The 22,500-nt window shown below is 38.9% G+C and overlaps 1 protein-coding gene across 8 annotated transcripts in view; it reads left to right on the top strand.

The window, feature by feature from the left end:
* The window catches only part of LOC115216527 (microtubule-associated serine/threonine-protein kinase 3), a 266,227-nt gene that overhangs the window by 122,157 nt on the left and 121,570 nt on the right, over positions 1 to 22,500 (top strand). For all 8 annotated transcript variants that reach the window (XM_029785977.2, XM_036506331.1, XM_036506333.1 and 5 more), the window contains exons 4-7: positions 3,151 to 3,370; positions 17,336 to 17,424; positions 18,545 to 18,573; positions 19,454 to 19,536. In XM_029785977.2, the coding sequence (XP_029641837.1) occupies positions 3,151 to 3,370; positions 17,336 to 17,424; positions 18,545 to 18,573; positions 19,454 to 19,536 (421 nt within the window). The remainder of the gene's footprint in view (positions 1 to 3,150; positions 3,371 to 17,335; positions 17,425 to 18,544; positions 18,574 to 19,453; positions 19,537 to 22,500) is intronic.

Here is a 22,500-nt window from a genome sequence, read left to right as displayed (position 1 = left end):
AGGAAGTAGAACATGCCTACCATAAAAGTAATTAATAATTAGACTAAAGTTTGTAATTATACTAGTACCTGTCATATATTGAGGTTCAGATAACTGTACTTTTCCCTTGACAAATTCGTGGGTTAGTGCCAAAGTGAGAAGAAATGCTAGGGAGTTGTGTTGGTCTAATCTCCTGTTCCTGTCTCTCTCTCTCTCTCCCTCCCTCTGACTCTCTCTCCCTCCCTCTGACTCTCTCTCTCTCCCTCTGACTCTCTCTCTCTCTCACACACACACACACACACACACACACACACACAAATATTTACTACTTTGTGCTCTCTTATAAAACATTACTATCTCTATGGTTGCCAGAATGATTTACAAGTAGCAGGTTACACTATTTTTCAAGACCAAACACTTTTACTTTTAATACTCGGTATTTAAAAAATTTTTCGTTGAACATCACATTAAATTATTACACACGTTAATCAATAGCCAAAATATACAGCTTTATAGATCTACTTCACCTGATCTTGCTAATCGGTTTTTCCACTGGATATCAAATAACTGAATATCAGCTCACAACATGGTTAAGTAATATCAATTTCGGAGATGGGAAGTATGGGAAAAGTATGGCATGCTTTTATCTAATACCCAGTTATTTAATATCCAGGGCAAAAGTGATTGGTAGGATCAGCTGAAACGGATCTTTAATATCTTCGAGTAATATACCCAATCTATTGACAAATATGTAAAAGCATATTTTTTTCTGGCTTATGGATTTTTAGACTAGGTAGATAGCTAGATAGATAAGTTTCTTTATTGGCCACACAGGGCTGCACACAGATGGGACAAGTTACAAGGTAGAGCTTTTCTTTTGGGGGATGAAAAAAAACAAAAGAAAAAACAAAAAAAAAAGGGGGTGGCGTAGGTTTTCGATCAAGAGGGATCGTAAAAGGGAAGAAAAGAACAAAAAACAAAAAAAAATTAAATTAAATAAAAAATAAAAAGAATAAAAAAAAGAAAAAGAAAAGGAAAAGGAACAAAAGAAAAGAGAAATGAAAAAAGAAGAAAAAAGGGGAAGAGGAAAAGATAGATAGATAAATATTATCATCATCAATGTCCTTTAACATCCATGTTCTATACAAGGGGTTCTGAAAAGTTCCTGGCTTTGAGTAAAAGAAAAAGCAGAGGGTTTAGTTAATTATGATTTTTTTTCAACATATTTCCCTCTCTTATTTACACACTTTTGCAGCAGTCCTAAGTTTTTTTAAACCCTATAAAAGAACTCAAAAGCTAGGGTCTCCTACCAGGCCTTTCATGATACTCTTAAAACCAGGGACTTTTCAGCACCCCCTGTGTGTGTGTGTGTGTGTGTGTGTGTATACACAGGTATGTGTATACATACACACTTACACAAGGGAGGAATAAAAATTTTTTGGTACTATTGTGGTTCATTACATTCTGAGTTCAAATCTTATCGGGGGTCAAATTTGCCTATTTGCCTTTCATTCTTTCAGAGGAGCAATTAAGATAAAGTACCAGTCAAGTGCTTGGTTCGATGTAATCTGCTTGCCTCCTCCTTCTCTTCAGGATTGCTGGCCTTGTGTCTAAATTAGAAAACTAAATACAAAGTACAAGGAAAGAACAAGAGACCGACAACATTATTTTAGATAATCAGATGTTGTTGCTGTTGTTGTTGTTGTCCAATATAATGTTGTTCACAGATCTAGAAGTCACTATAATGTGTGACTGTATCGTAATACAATAGTTTGCTGGAGGGGGCTGGCAGTGTTGGTGAGGTCCTGTCTGGGCTTATGTGTACTGTATGTGTGTGTGTGTGTGTGTTGATGGTAATTTATGTGTGTCAGTTGTATGTGTTTATGAAGGTTGGTGTGTGAGTCGGAGAGGATGTGTGTATGTGTATCTTGGTGGCTCTGTGTGCACGTGTGCGAGTGAATTGCATGTGACTGTGATTGTAGTGTCAGTTGTGTGTGTGTGTGTGTATCTTGGATGTTGTGTGTGTGTGTTGGTATGTTGATGGATGGTTGTGTGTGTGTGTGTGTGTGTGTACACTGGTTGTTTTGTGTGTGTGCATGCAAGCACCATGGTAACTGTGTGTGTGTGTGTATGCATACACATATGCACACGTGTGTGAATATAAAGCCATTTGATAAATATCTAAGGATTTCAAAATGGAAATCAAATTTCAATGGAAAGGAAGAACCATGTTCATGATTTTACACATTAACCAGTTTGTATCAATATCCGTTAATTAGTATTTAATTAGCCTTTCATTGTGATTTCAGTAACATTTCGAACTTACCCTTTGTTATCTAAAGGGCCTTTCATCTAAGACCGTTTTATTGAATTGGTTGGTGTCACTATATCCTATAATTGTTGCGTAGATGATCTCTAATCCACGGGTCATGTGTTCAAATTGGCTCCAGGTGTTTCATTGTTTTGGGTTTGAATACCCTATTTTCTATTGTCTCTGTTCTGCTAGCTTGGAATCAAGGTACCGAACCGTATGGGAATGCTAGCTGTGATAGACAGACATTGTGTATTGTCTTGATTTACTTAACCTTGGCAATAAATACCTGATGTATTGAAAAGAAATGAAAATCAATACCGGTATTCACCTATTGATAGATATCTGTAATTATGTAAGAGCAGATAATTGAATCTGTTTATTATATCTAGAGTTAATTATTGTATCTGTAGTTGTTTATCAAACTTGTGGTTTGATACGGATGGTGGCACGTAAAAGCACCATCCGTTCGTGTCCGTTGCCAGCCTCGCCTGGCCCCCGTGCCAGTGGCACGTAAAAGCACCATCCGCTCGCGTCTGTTGCCAGCCTCGCCTGGCACCTGTGCGGGTTGCACGTAAAAAGCACCCACTACACTCACGGAGTGGTTTGCGTTAGGAAGGGCATCTAGCCGTAGAAACACAGCCAGATCTGACTGGGCCTGATGCAGCCTTCCGGCTTCACAGACCCCAGTTGAACCGTCCAACCCATGCTAGCATGGAAAACGGACGCTAAATGATGATGATGATGATGTGGTTATGTACTTTGATTTCACTATTTTTCTTTCCCTGTTGTGTTTTGAACCAGTAATCCAAGTTATTGGAGTTAGCCTCTTTAATCTCCTTTATTTATTTATTTTCCAGTCAGACTATGGTACCCCCTCTTCACAGTCACCACTGCCCTCTCCATCGACACTTCAAAGGAAGTCACGGGAAGATCTCCCGTTGGCTCTACACTATGGCTATCGAAGGTTACAGCGGACTCTATCTGAAGAGACACGTCAGAAAGGCAAAGATGGAACCCCTCTCACTCCCACTTGTAGCTCAGGCAGTCATCCTTGTCTACCAGGGAGTCACTTAAGCAGTAAGTAAACATTTATCTTAAAAATTATATTTCTTTTCCTTTGTCATTATCTTGGAATCAGCTGTGTATCTCACAGGTTTTGTTGACTTTTCAGGGTGAATGAGATATTGCCAATCCAGAACAGTGGATTGGCAGAACCATAAGAATGTGAGACCAGATGTTTCACAGCATTTGTTTCTATTTTTTGTGTTCTAAGTTCAAATCCTGCTATAATAGGCTTAATCTTTCATTTTAATATCATCACCTGCTACCTTGAGTACCTTTAATAATATCTGTTCTTTTGCAAGCATTTCAGCTAGGTCTTTGGTTTGAGAATAATGCCTATGCCCCCCCCCTCCTATGTAAGAGTTACTAGGACTGCTTTCCCTCATTATCAAAAAAATGCGAAAAAAAGTTTGCAAGGACATACATATAGTCCATGCATGGCTGTGTGAATATGCGCAGGCATGGCTGCGTGGTAAGAAACTTGCTTCCCAGCTATATGGTTCCAAGTTCAGTTCCATCATGTGGCACCTTAGGCAGGTGTCTTCTGCTATAGCCTCAGGTCAACCAAAGCCATGTGAGTGGACTTGGTAGATAGAACCTGAAAGAAGCCATATGTGTGTTTGTCTTTGTGTTTGTCCCTTTCCATTGATTGACAACCATTGTTGGTGTGTTTGTGTCCCCATGACTCTAGCGGTTCAGCAAAAGAGATCGACAGAATAAGCACCAAGCTTAAAAGAATGTAAGTACTGGGGTCGATTCATTTGACTAAAAGGTTTTCAAAGCAGTACCCCAGCATTGGCTGCAGTCTAATGACTGAAACATGTAAAAGATAAGATAAAAATTGAAGTGCACACACACACATATACACATGGACAGACAGACAGACAGTTGTACATAGAATTTTAAAGTGCATATGAGTAGGAGTTTCAAGACAATGTCTGCTATGAATTGTGTTGCTGAATGACACAGTTCTGTGTCTGTATCTGTATGTATAGAAATACGCAGGAATAAATTTATGTGTGTGTGTGCGTGTGTATGTATATATGCCTACACATGATTATATCTTACATATATATGTGTTTTATATATATAAATGTACATATGTATGCATATATATATATATATATATATATATATATATGTATATATGTGTGTGTGTGTATGTGTATATATATATATATATGTGGAGACGCAATGGCCCAGTGGTTAGGGCATCAGACTCGCGGTTGTAGGATCGTGGTTTCGATTTCCAGACCGGGCGTTGTAAGTGTTTATTGATTGAAAACACTTAAAGCTCCATGAGGCTCCAGCAGAGGGTGGTGGTGATCCCTGCTGTAATCTTTCGCCACAACTTTCTCTTTCTGTTTGGCCTGCTCGCTTAGCCAGCGGAGTGGCATCATTTGAAGGGTAAAACAATGCAAAGCGCATTGTGACCAATGATGTGTAGCAAGATCTGATGGTCTGGTCGGTCACGTGATCACATGATGTATATATATATGTATGTGTGTGTGTATATATATATACATATATATATATATATATATATATATATCACCGTGACCGACCAGGCTATCAGATGTTGCTACACATTGCTGGTCACAATGCGCTTCACATTATTTTAGCCTACAAATGACACCACCTCACTGGCTAAGTGAGCAGGCCAACATATATATATATATATATATATATATATATATATATATATATATATATATATATACACACACACACACACACACATGTATGTGTGTGCATGTATATATTTTTGCTTGTTCACTTTGTCTATTTTTGAATGCTGGATGTCCTTCCTGTCCCTAACCCTTACTGGTTTTTGAAGTAAGAGATCTCTTATTCTGCACATGTTTGAAAGCATGAACCAAGCAAGCAATTCATTGAAAGGAAACCAAAAAATACCAACAGAATATCACATGAACATCGTGACATTTGAATAAGCAAGCAGCAGTTGTAAACTAACATGCAGGGACACACATCTGCATGCACACACACACCACACACACACATACACACATAGCAATATGGCAGATTTCCTTTTCTGTCTACCAAATACTTTTCTAAGGCTTTGACTGGCCTCAAGCTATTTACTCAAGTGGTTGAGAAAGTAACTTCTTAACCACACACTCATACCTGTGTTGTGTGTGTGTGTGTGTATGTGTTTACATATATCAATTGAATGGCAAAAGGACAGGAGTTACATAATCACTTTCAGCAGCATACAGCTGTTTCTCTCATAAGTAGTATTGCACTCAGAACTGAGTGCAGTTGTTCTTGTTGCAGAAACATCTGTAAGCCAATGAAAGTGATTACATCACTCCTGTTCTTTCATCATTTGATTGAGAGGTTCATGCTGCCAATTGATAGAGCTGAAGTGAAATACAATCAGTGCATGTATCTTAATTGGCAATATGACCCTTCCAACGTACAACTTATATAAGTGTGTGTGTGTGTGTGTGTATATGCATACATGTATGCATGCATGTGTGTATATCTACACATATTTTAGAACATTGAAAATGTTATGAAATTCATACGTCTGAGATAGCGAATTCGAATGAGCATTGATATGCTAAAGGCGGCGAGCTACCAGACATGTTGGCGCACCAAGTGAAATGTTCAGCGGTATTTCGTCCGTCGCTACGTTCTGAGTTCAAATTCCGCCAAGGTCGACTTTGCCTTACATCCTTTCGGGGTCGATAAATAAAAGTACCAGTTTCGCACTGGGGGAGGGGTCGATGTAATCGACTTTATCCCTTTGTCTGTCCTTGTTGTCCCCTCTGTGTTTAGCCCCTTGTGGGTAGTAAATAAATAGGTATTTCGTCTGCCGCTACGTTCTGAGTTCAAATTCCGCCGAGGTCGACTTTGCCTTACATCCTTTCGGGGTCGATAAATAAAAGTACAGTTTCGCACTGGGGGAGGGGTCGATGTAATCGACTTTAATCCCTTTGTCTGTCCTTGTTGTCCCCTCTGTGTTTAGCCCCTTGTGGGTAGTAAATAAATAGGTATTCGTCCGTCGATACGTTCTGAGTTCAAATCCGCCAAGGTCGACTTGCCTTACATCCTTTCGGGGTCGATAAATAAAAGTACCAGTTTCGCACTGGGGGAGGGGTCGAGTAATCGACTTTAATCCCTTTGTCTGTCCTTGTTTGTCCCCTCTGTGTTTAGCCCCTTGTGGGTAGTAAAGAAATTGGTATTTCGTCTGTCGTTACGTCTGAGTTCAAATTCCACCAAGGTCGACTTTGCCTTACATCCTTTCGGGGTCGATAAATAAAAGTACCAGTTCGCACTGGGGGTCGATGTAATCGACTTTAATCCCTTTGTCGTCCTTGTTTGTTCACTCTGTGTTTAGCCCCTTGTGGTAGTAAAGAAATTGGTATTTCGTCTGTCGTTACGTTCTGAGTTCAAATTCCGCCAGGTCGACTTTGCCTTACATCCTTTCGGGGTCGATAATAAAAGTACCAGTTTCGCACTGGGGGTCGATGTAATCGACTTTAATCCCTTTGTCTGTCCTTGTTGTTCACTCTGTGTTTAGCCCCCTGTGGGTAGTAAAGAAATTGGTATTTCGTCTGCCGTTACGTTTGAGTTCAAATTCCGCCAAGGTCGACTTGCCTTACATCCTTTCGGGGTCGATAAATAAAAGTACCAGTTTCGCACTGGGGGTCGATGTAATCGACTTTAATCCCTTTGTCGTCCTTGTTTGTTCACTCTGTGTTTAGCCCCTTGTGGTAGTAAAGAAATTGGTATTCGTCTGCCGTTACGTTCTGAGTTCAAATGCTGCCAAAGTCAGCTTTACCTTTCATCCTTTTGGGGATCAGTAGAATAAATAGTAGCCAAGATTTGGAGTTCAAATACCACCAAGGTCGACTTTGCCTTACATCTTTCGGGGGTCGATAAATAAAAGTACAGTTTCGCACTGGGGGTCGATGTAATCGACTTTAATCCCTTGTCTGTCCTTGTTTGTTCACTCTGTGTTTAGCCCCTTGTGGGTAGTAAATAAATAGGTATTTCGTCCGTCGCTACGTTCTGAGTTCAAATTCGCCAAGGTCGACTTTGCCTTACATCTTTCGGGGGTCGATAAATAAAAGTACAGTTTCGCACTGGGGGAGGGGTCGATGTAATCGACTTTAATCCCTTTGTCTGTCCTTGTTGTTCACTCTGTGTTAGCCCCTTGTGGGTAGTAAAGAATTGGTATTCGTCTGTCGTTACGTTCTGAGTTCAAATCCGCCAAGGTCGACTTTGCCTTACATCCTTTCGGGGTCGATAAATAAAAGTACCAGTTTCGCACTGGGGGTCGATGTAATCGACTTTAATCCCTTGTCTGTCCTTGTTTGTTCACTCGTGTTTAGCCCCTTGGGTGTGGTAGTAAAGAAATTGGTATTTCGTCTGTCGTTACGTTCTGAGTTCAAATTCCGCCAAGGTCGACTTTGCCTTACATCCTTTCGGGGTCGATAAATAAAAGTACCAGTTTCGCACTGGGGGTCGATGTAATCGACTTTAATCCCTTTGTCTGTCCTTGTTTGTTCACTCTGTGTTTAGCCCCTTGTGGGTAGTAAAGAAATTGGTATTCGTCTGCCGTTACGTTCTGAGTTCAAATTCCGCCAAGGTCGACTTTGCCTTACATCCTTTCGGGGTCGATAAATAAAAGTACCAGTTCGCACTGGGGGTCGATGTAATCGACTTTAATCCCTTTGTCTGTCCTGTTTGTTCACTCTGTGTTTAGCCCCTTGTGGGTAGTAAAGAGATTGGTATTCGTCTGCCGTTACGTTCTGGTTCAAATTCCGCAAGGTCGACTTTGCCTTACATCCTTTCGGGGTCGATAAAAAAGTACCAGTTTCGCACTGGGGGGGGGGGGGGTCGATGTAATCGACTTTAATCCTTTGTCTGTCCTTGTTTGTCCCCTCTGTGTTTAGCCCCTTGTGGGTAGTAAATAAATAGGTATTTCGTCTGCCGCTACGTTCTGAGTTCAAATTCCGCCGAGGTCGACTTTGCCTTACATCCTTTCGGGGTCGATAAATAAAAGTACCAGTTTCGCACTGGGGGAGGGGTCGATGTAATCGACTTTAATCCCTTTGTCTGTCCTTGTTTGTCCCCTCTGTGTTTAGCCCCTTGTGGGTAGTAAATAAATAGGTATTTCGTCCGTCGCTACGTTCTGAGTTCAAATTCCGCCAAGGTCGACTTTGCCTTACATCCTTTCGGGGTCGATAAATAAAAGTACCAGTTTCGCACTGGGGGAGGGGTCGATGTAATCGACTTTAATCCCTTTGTCTGTCCTTGTTTGTCCCCTCTGTGTTTAGCCCCTTGTGGGTAGTAAAGAAATTGGTATTTCGTCTGTCGTTACGTTCTGAGTTCAAATTCCACCAAGGTCGACTTTGCCTTACATCCTTCGGGGTCGATAAATAAAAGTACCAGTTTCGCACTGGGGGTCGATGTAATCGACTTTAATCCCTTTGTCTGTCCTGTTTGTTCACTCTGTGTTTAGCCCCTTGTGGGTAGTAAGAAATTGGTATTCGTCTGTCGTTACGTTCTGAGTTCAATTCCGCCAAGTCGACTTTGCCTTACATCCTTTCGGGGTCGATAAATAAAAGTACCAGTTTCGCACTGGGGGTCGATGTAATCGACTTTAATCCCTTTGTCTGTCCTTGTTTGTTCACTCTGTGTTTAGCCCCTTGTGGGTAGTAAAGAAATTGGTATTTCGTCTGCCGTTACGTTCTGAGTTCAAATTCCGCCAAGGTCGACTTTGCCTTACATCCTTTCGGGGTCGATAAATAAAAGTACCAGTTTCGCACTGGGGGTCGATGTAATCGACTTTAATCCCTTTGTCTGTCCTTGTTTGTTCACTCTGTGTTTAGCCCCTTGTGGGTAGTAAAGAAATTGGTATTTCGTCTGCCGTTACGTTCTGAGTTCAAATTCCGCCAAGGTCGACTTTGCCTTACATCCTTTCGGGGTCGATAAATAAAAGTACCAGTTTCGCACTGGGGGTCGATGTAATCGACTTTAATCCCTTTGTCTGTCCTTGTTTGTTCACTCTGTGTTTAGCCCCTTGTGGGTAGTAAGAAATTGGTATTTCGTCTGTCGTACGTTCTGAGTTCAAATTCCGCCAAGTCGACTTTGCCTTACATCCTTTCGGGGTCGATAAATAAAAGTACCAGTTTCGCACTGGGGGTCGATGTAATCGACTTTAATCCCTTTGTCTGTCCTTGTTTGTTCACTCTGTGTTTAGCCCCTTGTGGGTAGTAAAGAAATTGGTATTTCGTCTGCCGTTACGTTCTGAGTTCAAATTCGCCAAGGTCGACTTTGCCTTACATCCTTTCGGGGTCGATAAATAAAAGTACCAGTTTCGCACTGGGGGTCGAGTAATCGACTTTAATCCCTTTGTCTGTCCTTGTTTGTTCACTCTGTGTTTAGCCCCTTGTGGGTAGTAAAGAGATTGGTATTTCGTCTGCCGTTACGTTCTGAGTTCAAATTCCGCCAAGGTCGACTTTGCCTTACATCCTTTCGGGGTCGATAAATAAAAGTACCAGTTTCGCACTGGGGGGGGGGGGGGTCGATGTAATCGACTTTAATCCCTTTGTCTCTCCTTGTTTGTCCCCTTTATGTTTAGCCCCCTGTGGGCAATAAAGAAATAGATATAGTGATGGTTGGATGTGAAACTTGAAACAAAACCTCTCTTTCTCTGTCTCTCTATCTCTCTGACACACACACACACACATGCACAACACACACACACACACATGCACAACACACACACACACACATGCACAACACACACACACACACATGCACAACACACACACACATGCACAACACACACACACACACACACACAAACTGAAAACCCTTTTGTTTTAGTAATTTGTTCGTGTATAATCAACTTATTGTTTATAATACAATAATGCTGTCAGCCATGTTGATATAGAAGTCATGTTATTTTAAATTGAGTTTCATTAAAAAGCTAACAGTAATGGCAAGGAATCTGTCAAAAGCACAAGAGTTGCTAATGGAAGGGGGAGGGAGGGAGGGATTTGGGTGGCAGTGAGAGTGAACAGTTATTTCTCCAAGACTAATATGGAATGGCAGTCTTTGTATATTTTTGTTAATGTCTCACAGATGTGACAAATATAGTTTGACTTTGCGAGTGATTACTTTTCATTTTCATTTTATTTATTTGTTGCTTGTTGTCTGTGTTTTATTCATTATCAATAATAATAATAATAATATAATAATAATAGTAATAATAGTAATGATGGTTTCCAATTTTGGCACAAGGCCTGTAATTTTGGAAGAGCTGGGTAAGTCAATTAATTACATTGACCGCCTCCTGTACTCAACTGCTGCTCATTTTATGAACCCCCGAAAGCATGCAAAGCAAAGTTGACCTGAGCAGAAGTTGAACTCAGAATGTAAAGACGAACAAAATAGCGCTAAGCATTTTGCCCTGTGTGCTAACAATTCTGCCAAATAATAGAGAAAGGTGAAATGGCAGAAGCACAGCATTTCTTCTGACTCTCTCTGTTCTGAGTTCAAATGCTGCCAAAGTCAGCTTTACCTTTCATCCTTTTGGGGATCAGTAGAATAAATAGTAGCCAAGATTTGGAGTTCAAATACCACCAAGGTCGACTTTGCCTTTCATCCTTTCATCATCATCATCATCATCATCATTTAGCGTCCGCTTTCCATGCTAGCATGGGTTGGACAGTTCAACTGGAGTCTGGGAAGCCAGAAGGCTGCACCAGGCCCAGTCTGATCTGGCAATGTTTCTACGGCTGGATGCCCTTCCTAATGCCAACTGCTCCTTGAGTGTAGTAGGTGCTTTTTACGTCCCACAGCACAGGTGCCAGACGGGGCTGGCAAATGGCCACGGTCGGATGGTGCTTTTTACATGCCACCAGCACGGGGGCCCGTCGGGGTGGCGCTGGCAACGGCCACGTTCGGATGGTTTGCTTACGTGCCACCGGCACTGGTATCACAGCTACAATTTCCATTGATGTCAATCGATTTCGATTCTGATTCTCACTTGCCTCAACAGGTCTTCACAAGTAGAGTTTTGTGTCCCAAGAAGGAAAGGTATGCATAAGTGGACTGGCTACATCCCTTTCAGGGTTGAGAAAAGTCCCAGTTGAGCACTTTGAGCACTGAGATCGATATAATCAACTAATCCCCTTCTCTAGAACTGCTGGCCTTGTGCCAAAATTTGAAACCAATATTTTTTATTGGAGAGGTGGATTGACAGAATTATTAGGGCATCAAACGAAAATGCCTTGCAGTATTTTTTCTGGCTGTTTATTCTCTAAGATCAAATCTTACCAAAGTTCTGTCATTTTAGAATCAATGAAATAAAGTACCACTCAAAGTGCCCCCACCCTTTTCTTTTTCTCATAATTGCTGGTCTTTTGCTTGTATCAGAAACAATTATTATAATTGTGGTTTTTTTTTAATTGTTCTTTGTGATAAAGGGTTAATGCACACACGCACACACACACGCATGCACTCTCACACTCTCTCTATCATTTTGTCCTTTTTTTCTTTTTTCTCTGTCTCTCTTCCTCTGTCCTTCTTTCTTTCTCTCTCTCTTTTCCACTTTCTCAAAGCATACATCAAAGTTACTCTCATATGAAATACATTAGCTGTTTTCTTTCACAAGCCAAGATCTAGGTGGTTTCTCTCTCTCTCTCTCTCTCTCACTCACTCCTTCCCTTTATTCATGTCTAGCCAAAATTCTTCCTATTTTTCTTCGTCTACATGTGGCATAACTTTAGACAGAAAAAGAAACAAAAAAAAACAAACAAACAAAAGAAACAAAAAAAAGCAACTAAAGAGCAATGTTAGAGATTGTGTCATATTTGTTTGCAATCTGAGATAGATTCTGAAGATAGAGCATGCTATGGTTAAGTCTGCCAACATAGCATGTCTAGAGAGCATAAGTTTTTAGAACTCGAGGAATTCTGTCAGGCACTATAGATTTCACTCACTACCACAACTATTTCGTTTCATTCTTTGGTTTCGAGTCTTTTCCCCCGTGTCTTTGTTTTTTTCTTCCTTTTTTAATCATATTTTCAAAATTCTTTGTGTTGTTTTTGTTTCCTCATATTATTATTATTATAAAACAAACCTATATGTTTCTAGAGAATGTGCATGTGGATGTTGACCTTAGCATTTTAGTTGTATGTCCTTCAAAGTAGCAAATTGGGAGATATGATAAAGCATTTCACAGAATGCTTTTTGCAGTATTTGACCTCTCTCTCTCTACCTCTCTCTCTCTCTCCTCCCTCCATCCCTCCCTCCATGTTCTATATGCAAACCATGCCAAGGTCAACTGAACTCTGCCTGTAATTCAAAAAGCCAAGCTTCATCACAATGCATTTCACTGATCCCACCTGAAAATTGCACTAAGGATACTTGTACCTGTGAAATAGTAACACTTACCATTTAGTTGGGGGAGAAAAGGCTGTTTCTGTCTTGCAAATCCACTCATAAGGCATTGATCAGCCCAGAGCTAAAGTAGCAGACACTTGCCCAAGGTACCCATGCAATGAGATTGAATCCAAAACCACATGGCTGGAAAGCTAACTTCTTAATGAAACAACCATGCCTGCACCTATATCCAATCTCTCTCTATATATATAAAGCTGAAGTCGTCTGTGTATGGCAGGTTTGGTAGCCTTCAACTAGCACGATCCCCTCCGAGACCCTGCAGCGCAAGTTGACCAAATTGAGAATATGATAGAAGGCTTGCTCTTCCTTCCATAGAAGAAAAAATTCAAATCGGACTATGATAATACCAAAAATTATTTGCATCAAAAAGGTGCTTTTTTTTCTATGAAAATTCCTATTTTTTACGATTTTTTTTGACTCCTGTGTCACCATTTTTCAGTGTATTTCAACCAGAAAAATGTTCATTTAAGGAGAATAACAAGCTACATAATGCAAAATTTTTACTTTTCATAAATTCCAATTCTAAAAGGTCGAAACAAACGCAAGCAACGCCAGGCGATACTGCTAGTATTAATAAAATGTAAACTAATGACTATGGTCCATACAGTATCTGTAACTCATTGTTGTTAGTCATATATTTCTGTAATTTTTAGACTCTTGGGCTCATGTACGCAATGTACCATACCTATTGTGTACAAATGTCCAGGAAACTGATTCTTTGGACTATGAATGAAGTTTTTAAAAATATCTTTAACCAATATATATATACATTTAGAACATTTATGAATAGCCAGGCCACCAAGCTTTTGGCAATTGCTTATTGCAGTAATGGACATTATCATGAACATGTTCTTCATTGATTTGATTTTTGGATATTTCGGGTTGAATAATACAATCACCCTTGCAAAAAAGTACTATTTTCTTAAGTCAAACTATATTTTAGACTCCTGGGCTCATGTACAGTGTATCGTCACATCTATTGTGTACAAAAGTTAAGGGTTCTGACTCTGAACTAAGAATGCAATATATAAAAATATTTTACTTCTATATACATTTAGAATGTCTGTGAATGTCATCTTTGATATTGCATGAATAGCCAGGTCACCACAAATCAAACTTTTAGTAATTGCATTTAGCAGTAATGGCCATTATCATGAACACTTTCTCCATTGATTTGCTTGTTGGATACTTCAGGTCAAACAGTATTCTTGCAAAGAATACCATTTTCTTGAGTCCGGCTGTATTTGGCTTACCTATAAGGTTTCTTAAAATAGGAGTAGTTAGTCAGACATTCTTTGTTTTATTCTGGAAAAGATTTTTGGCCTAGTATTGAATTAAGCAGAGATATTGAAGCTATCAAGAATCAACACTTCAATACTTCTCCAGTGTATGAAATTAGCATCATTATCTGAACTAGTATCCCGCAGTTGCAGTCTAGGATGTAGTCAAGAGTGAAGAATGCAGACCAATGTGAGGAATGAAATTTCCTTTGATATCTGTGGCATCAAAATCAAATGTGAAAACAACTATGTGGCCCGCCTCAATATTCTTGGGAATGTAACCTTTGGGAATTTTTTGCATGGATTAAAGGTAAATTCAAGAGGTCCTACAATCAGGTCGAAGCGGGAATTTTCTATCAAGTAAAAAAATTATAAGCATGGTTCGTGGTTCACACATGAAAGAATCCCCCTCCCCCACCCCATCATCATTACCATCAGCTTTTAAATGTATATTTAGGTGTGTGTGTCTTTGTGTCTGTGTTTGCCCCCACCCCCACCATCGCTTGACAAGTGATGTTAGTGTGTTTATGCCCCCATAACCTAGCAGTTCAGCAAAAGAAACTGATAGAATAAATATTAAGCTTACAAAGAATAAGTCCTGGGGTTGACTTTTTTTTTTTTTTTTTACTAAATCCATTTAAGGCAGTGCTCCAGAATGGCCACTGTCAAATGACTGAAACATGTAAAAAAATTAAAAGAATAAATGTGTTTTAAAAAAAATGTTTGCACCAAAATGTGATACATAGTGTGTACATGAGAACACATGTTAGTAAAACCTGCACTCTTGGAGATTATCTGGTAATCTCTTCAGAATTTATCTTGAGAAGCAAACACTTAATTTTCAATGGCAATCCAATAAGACCAGATCAAGTTATAATTATTTGTTTTTCCTTTTTTTTTTGTATTTATTTATTTATTTATTTATTTATTCACTTAGTGATTAGAAGCTGTTACTGCAAGATCTTGAAGTGCCCTCGTTGCGTTGGCATTTCAGCAATATCAGATGAAATATCATGCCAAGTACTTGTATTTAAATGTTCGTTTTTGCTACAAACATCAGCAAGAAATCTTGAATCTGAAAACTTCCCGCCCTTCCACCCCATTTTGTTTATTATCATTATCATTATTATTATTATTATTATTATTATTATCATCATTATTATTATTAAGTAGCAGGAGTGGCTGTGTGGTAAGTAGCTTGTATACCAACCATATGGTTCTGGGTTCAGTCATACTGCGTGGCACCTTGGGCAAGTGTCTTCTACTATAGCCTCGGGCTGACCAAAGCCTTGTGAGAGGATTTGGTAGATGGAAACTGAAAGAAGCCTGTCATATATATGTATATATATATATGTGTGTGTGTGTGTCTGTGTTTGTGCCCCCAGCATCGCTTGACAACCGATGCTGGTGTGTTTGCGTCCTCGTAACTTAGCAGTTCGGCAAAAGGGAACGATAGAATAAGTACTAGGCTTACAAAGAATAAGTTCTGGGGTCAATTTCCTTGACTAAAAAAAAACCCTTTAAGGCAATGCTCCAGCATGGCCGCAGTCAAATGACTGAAACAAGTAGAAGAATAAAAAAGAATGTTATGTTTTTGTTGTTTAACCCTAGATTGTTTCTGAAATTCTCCAACCACGACCACCCTGCTTTTTTATTAATACTAGTGTATCTAGGTAAGGTGGTATATGGAAGTTTCACACTGAGATTTGCTGATAATTCCAGCAGATTGTTACTCACTCCTGTGCCTGCTTCTCTCTTTCTGTGACCGTTTATTGTCTATTCACAATTTAAACAGAGACGAATGATGAATTAATCAATATAAAAAAGAATTTTGTTTTTAATTTATCTATAAAAAAAAAAAAAAAAAAAAAAAGCAAACTGATTGATTTTTTTTTTTAGATAATCTAATGTAGAGCGATGCTTTTGGTGAAAGCAATTCCAAAAAGAGAAAGAGAAAGAAAAATAATCTCAGGTTCACAGTTAAATTCTTCACCAGTAATTACATCATGGTAAATTCGTTGCCAAAATATCAATGCTTGGTAATTACACTGTCTGTGAATTCTTTGTCATGGCAAATACATCATCAGTAAATTGAGCTTCCTGGGATGGGCGGTTCTTGTGTTGTGTGTGTGTGTGTGTGTGTGTGTGTGTGTGTTTGCTTAATCATCGTCGTCATCATTATCATCATTTAATATTTAACTTTTCCAAACTTGCATGGGTTGGACAAAATTTGTTGGGGTTGATTTTTTTATAGTCGGATGCTCTTTTTGTTACACCAATCTCTCATCTGTTTCCAAATGAAATAATATTTTTCCTGAAGCGCGACATATTTTCCACAGGAGACTGGAAATGAGTGACCTTGCATGTATGATGATGATGATGATGATGGTCATTTACAACCGTTATGCTGTTTAGACAAGGGTACACAAAAAGACATGCACACATGCATATATATATGCATATTACACATATGCATCATCATCATCTGTCTCTTTTCTATGCTGGCATGGGTTCGATGGTTTGACTAGAACTGATAAGCCAGGGAGCTAAATCAAGCTCCAGTCTGATTTGGCTTGGATTCTACGGCTGGATGCCCTCTCTCATGCCAACTATTCCATGGCATGTATTGGGTGCCTTTAACATGTCACCAGCACAGGTGTCTCCTACATGCCACTGACACAGGTGTCTCCTACATGCCACTGACACAGGTGTCTCCTACATGCCACTGACACAGGTGTCTCCTACATGCCACTGACACAGGTGTCTCCTACATGCCACTGACACAGGTGTCTCCTACATGCCACTGACACAGGTGTCTCCTACATTCCACTGATACAGGTGTCTCCTACATTCCACTGACACAGGTGTCTCCTACATGTCACCGGCACAGGTGTCTCCTACATGCCACTGACACAGGTGTCTCCTACATGCCACTGACACAGGTGTCTTCTACATGTCACCGGCACAGGTGTCTCCTACATGCCACCGACACAGGTGTCTCCTACATGCCACTGACACAGGTGCCCTTAAAGCTATGAGACAATACATGATTAATTCAAAGCAACATAAATGAGCGTTACATCTGGCTGAGTAATTTGTACGCTGAAGGGCTAAAGTATCTTAAAATAATTTTTTGCTTGTTTCGCTCCCTTCTGTTCTGATTTTTCATTCCATTATGAGATTTGAATTTGTGTTCTGTTATTATGGAAAACTGTTGATGTTAATCGCTGACCTTACGCCTTTCTCTTTCCAGGTATTTCCAGCAATACTGAAAGCACAAACTTATTACGGATGCACAATTCTGTTTTGGGTCAGTCTGCACCATCCCTCTCAGCAAGCATGGTAAGTTTGATCTTCTTGCTCAGGTTAAATCCAGTACAAACACCCAGGGGAAGAGGGTTGAGAATTTAGTTACAGCCTGTGGAGTAGTGGGTAGGGACAGGACAGTAAATTTTTTGCAATGTTCTACATTTTGTAAGGCTATATATATATATATATATATATATATATATATATATATATATATATATACATATATATATATATCATCATCATCATTTAATGTCTATTTTTTCCATGGGTTGGACACCTTGGCAGGAACTGGCCAGGTTCCATAGTCTCTTTTGGCTTGATTTCTACTACTTAGTGCCCTTCCTAATGCCAACCACTTTACAAAGTGCACTGGCTGCTTTTTACATGACATCAGTGCTTTTTATGTGGACTTCACTTTAAGGCCCTTTGTTTCCACACATGGAATTTCCTTTCTATTTCTATTGCACATTCTGCTATGAGGGCAAGATCATCAGCAGGCTGTAGTTTCCATGGGCTGCCTGTTTTAAATTCTTCTGTTATGGCCTGGCGGACAATGATAAATAGGAGTGGGCTGAGGACCGATCCTTGATGAACAACCACCTGTACTCTGAATTCATCATTGTACTCATGGCCAACTCTTACCTTACTAGCAGCACCCTTGTACATGGCCTGTACTACGTCGCCCCTTTTTAAACCTAGCTAGGCTCATGGGCATATGTGTGGCATATGTGTTCCCCCCAGCTGGACGGGACGCCAGTCCATCGCAGCCTTACTCAAGAAACAGGAAGAAATAGTGAGAGAAAGTTGTGGTGAAAAAGTACAACAGGGATGGCCACCACCCCCTGCCAGAGCCTCATGGAGCTTTTAGGTGTTTTCGCTCAATAAACACATACAATGCCTGGTCTGGGAATTGAAATCACGATCCTCTGACCACAAGTCTGCTGCCCTAACCGCTGGGCCATTGCGCCTCCACTTTTGCTTTCATATCCTCACCAAATATTATCATGCATCTTCTAAACACTATTGTCCCTCAGTCATTATCTTTTAATGAACTTTGCTTGATATTATTGTGTTAATTATTTTGCCATTTGTTTATATTTGTATTTTTATTTTTTTATCTATTTATATTTTATTTATTTCACATTTCCAGAAAGATCTCAGTTTAACTAGGAAAGGAAGGTAAGTTTGTCTTCATCTTATTTCTCATCTATTAGTCTCTGTTCGTTGTTCATAGAGGTGGGACTGCCATCAACACATCAAATTTGCTTTGCGGCATTTTCTTTTCCATCTCTTTCATTATGAGTTCAGATACCTATTTCTTTACTACCCACAAGGGGCTAGACACAGAGAGAGGACAAACAAGGACAGACAAAAGGATTAAAGTGGATTATATCGACCGTCCCCAGTGCGTGACTGGTACTTAATTTATCGACCCCCGAAATGATGAAAGGCAAAGTCGACCTCGGCGGAATTTGAACTCAGAACGCAGCGGCAGTCGAAATACCACAAAGCATTTCGCCCAGCGTGCTAACGTTTCTGCCAGCTCGCCGCCTTATGAGTTCAGATACCATCACGATTAACTTTACCTTTCTTCACTTTGAGGTCAGTAAAATAAAGTATCCCCAGTCAAGTACTGGGGACAGCGTAATAGGCTAACCCCATCCCCTTAAAATTGCTAGCCTTGTGCCATAATTTGAAACATTATTATTATAATACTGTGACCAGCATTCTAACGATTCTTCCAATTCGCCACATTTGCCCTGGGAAAAATCACAAAACAAAACAAATAACAATAAGTGGTTTGTGTACTTTCCATAGCAACATGAAATTTTGCAATTATTTATTATTTTTTTTAAAATTTATCCAGAAACATTTCATACGTGTTATGAATTCTTTTCAGTTTGTCAGAATGATACCAGAGTTACCTCCCTTAGACTAATTTCGCTTTCCAATTTACTAAGGAATTTCATTTGCTAACCTAAGGAATTTAAAAAATCCGCATATTTTTATCCGTTTCTTTTTTTCTATTTATTTATCGAGTCTTTCTTATATTTGGTAGTCGTTCTCATGGAAAACGATCGGTTATAGCTGTTGGATCTTCACCTACACTTCTACATCGATGCAACTCTCCTCAGAACTCAGGTTAGTCATTTTAAAATCAACTTCAAAGTCACTATCAACATTTTCTTTCTTGTTGAAATACATGTTATACACTATTCAAATGTGTAGAGTGATCATATTCAATTAACATTCAACTGTTTTTCTATATACCCATATGTGTGTGTGTGTCTATCCATATATATTGTATGTATGTTCACACGCGTATTTACTGAAGGAAATATTGAAGATAAAATATATGACATAGTGTAACCCGGTTTTTGTTACCAGTTTGTTATATAAACCCACTTTTCTAAGAGAAAATGTGATTCTGAAAGTCCCACATATATTCATATTTACTCATCTAAAAAAAAAAAAATGCAATTCTGTTCTTCATTATATGAAATTGCTTCTACATTTTTAATTATTGGATATTTTACCTTTTGTTGTAAAAATTGAAAATCTATATTAATTTTTTTTTTCTCTTGATAAATTAATGGATCTCGGTCTGAATTTCCAGTTGCTTCAGTGTACTACAAGGCTCTTTTCGTTACACCTTTACACTCAGTGACTGTTCTGTTTAAATATTAACTTATATAATTTTCATTTGCCGATCCAATTCTTAGAACGTGTTCTGTTGTTCAAAATATTATTTCAAAAAATTTCAGAAACATCTCAAATCATTTCTTAAACTCGTTTCTTGAAACAAAAACAAACTTCCATTTTGCTGAATGGATGGCCCCCAAAATTTTTGATATGCAGCACCCTTCTGTTAGTACAAATATTGCTTAGGAATATCATCTGTGCATTGGCATGGCAACAGTAAAATATTGACAGATGCTAGTAACTTGTCTCCAAGATTTTTGTTACTCTATGAATGTCCTATTGTGACATAGTTTGTTGTTGTTGTGATGCAGTGACAGATCTACCTGTTCAGGTTTAAAGACCCTGTTCTGTGGTTTCACTAGCTCAACATCCACTTGTCTGTCTGTCTATCTATCTGTGTTTGAATCTGTATGCAATGGTGGGTGTGCTACTAATGTGGACATTTATTCAGCTGGAAGCATTTTTAGTATGTATCAGCGTCGTCTATGTGTGTGCGTGTGAATTTTACATCTTGCAAGAAAAGTTGATTTTGTGTGTGTATTTATGAATGAGTTTTTTGGTAACTGTATATGTATGTATGTATGTGTATATTAGTAAAAGATATTTATCAGAGGTGGGAGGGAAGAGTAACAAAAATAATTTAAACTGATCTGAATAGGAAATAGATAACTAATTAACTATATATATGTATGTGTGTGTCTGTATACACACATTTTGTATATATATACACATATATTTATGTATATATATACATATATTTATGTATATATATATATATACATACATATATTTATATATATATATATATATATATATATAATCTGTTGCATAAATCACTTGATAATAATATTTAAAGAAAGATTTTTTAAAAGTTATCAAATACTTGAAGAAAAGTTTTCTTTTTATACACAGTACGAAAGCTTGAATCCGCATCGTTATCTGTTTTAAAGAACAGAAGTAAATAGTGAATAACTTTTGCGAAAATGTAAATAAATATATGGTTCAATTTTTCCATAATCATATATTATTTACTAGCACTATGACCCGGCGTTGCCGGGTCATAGTGCTAGTGCATGCATATACAGCTGCGTGCATGCGCACATACAGCTAGCTGGCATTCAATTGGCGTATAAAGTTTTGGGCATTTTGATTGGGTTTTGGATAGAAAATTCACAAAAAAGTCACTTCTATTGATTTTTTTAATGGCTTTGCGGGGTGACTGGGGAAATGTAAAGATGTGCCACGACCACCCTTGGACAGTTTTGAATTACCATAGAAAGTGCGAGCCCTCTAACTGAAAAATTGTGGATTTGTATAAAGGACACACACACACACACACAGACAGACATTATGCCGTTTATACATAAGAGAGATGATAATGCGTCCTCACACACACACATACTCAGGCGAAACATATGGAACAGTTATCTCCCTTCGATCAAATGTTTTTCTTCTTCCATGTGTAAAAGTGTAGAGCGAGCCTGTGGGCACGCCCACACACAACACGCTGTGTGTGTATGTGTGTGCGTGCGTGTGTGTGTGTGTGCGTGCGTGCATGCATGCGTGCGTGCGTGTGTGTGTACAGGAAAGAAGGTTGACTTTTAATCAGATATGAAATTGAATCACCTAATTGGGATCTTTTCGAATGTGTTTATAAAACATCTTTTTCTCTTGGCTTTATTGAGAAAATTCTATAGTTTGTAAGATATTTGTTGTTTTTCTTCAATTTCTGCAATTTCAACCAATCAATGACATCCATTGAGGTAAAAAGCATTCTGTGCCGTATGAATATGTCTCTCGTTTAAGAAACAGATTGGGTTTATTTACATTTGTGAAGAAAAAAAGATACCCTTCCCCCCACCCCTAACCCTAAAACAGATTGAAATGCAATAGATCGATACTAGGGTCATAATTATGGGTGACAATTTCATATGACCCCGCTATAAAAAAAACTGCCGTTCAAACCGAAAAGGTCACATCATTACTTTCTCTCTCTCTCTCTCTCTCTCTGATTAAAAAGGTGGTGAAAGGAGATAAGACAAAAGGTGAAAGTCAAACACAGCTATAGCACGGATGCGAAACCTTTGGTTACCACCCACAAATACAGTATGGCAGATATATTATTGAGGTTGTGTTTCTTTGAAGACCAGACGGTACCCTGTAACATGCAGTATAACATACTTAGTACATTTTACTAAGTGGTCTCTGCGTGTCTGTATATTCAAAAAGGGGCAGTCAATGGTGGTCAATAAGAAACTTGTAGCCTGGTACTGATTTCTCTTCAAGACGAATCTCGTTTTGCATACGTTATTTTCCAACTCTCAAACTCATTAGTTTTATTTATCTCTTGACAGAGAAAATATTTCTTTTTTTTCCTTTTTCATAAGAATAAAACGCCACCTA

Source organism: Octopus sinensis, linkage group LG10 (assembly GCF_006345805.1).
Source record: "Octopus sinensis linkage group LG10, ASM634580v1, whole genome shotgun sequence".
NCBI lineage: Eukaryota > Metazoa > Mollusca > Cephalopoda > Octopoda > Octopodidae > Octopus > Octopus sinensis.
This window is presented reverse-complemented; position numbering and strand designations above follow the sequence as displayed.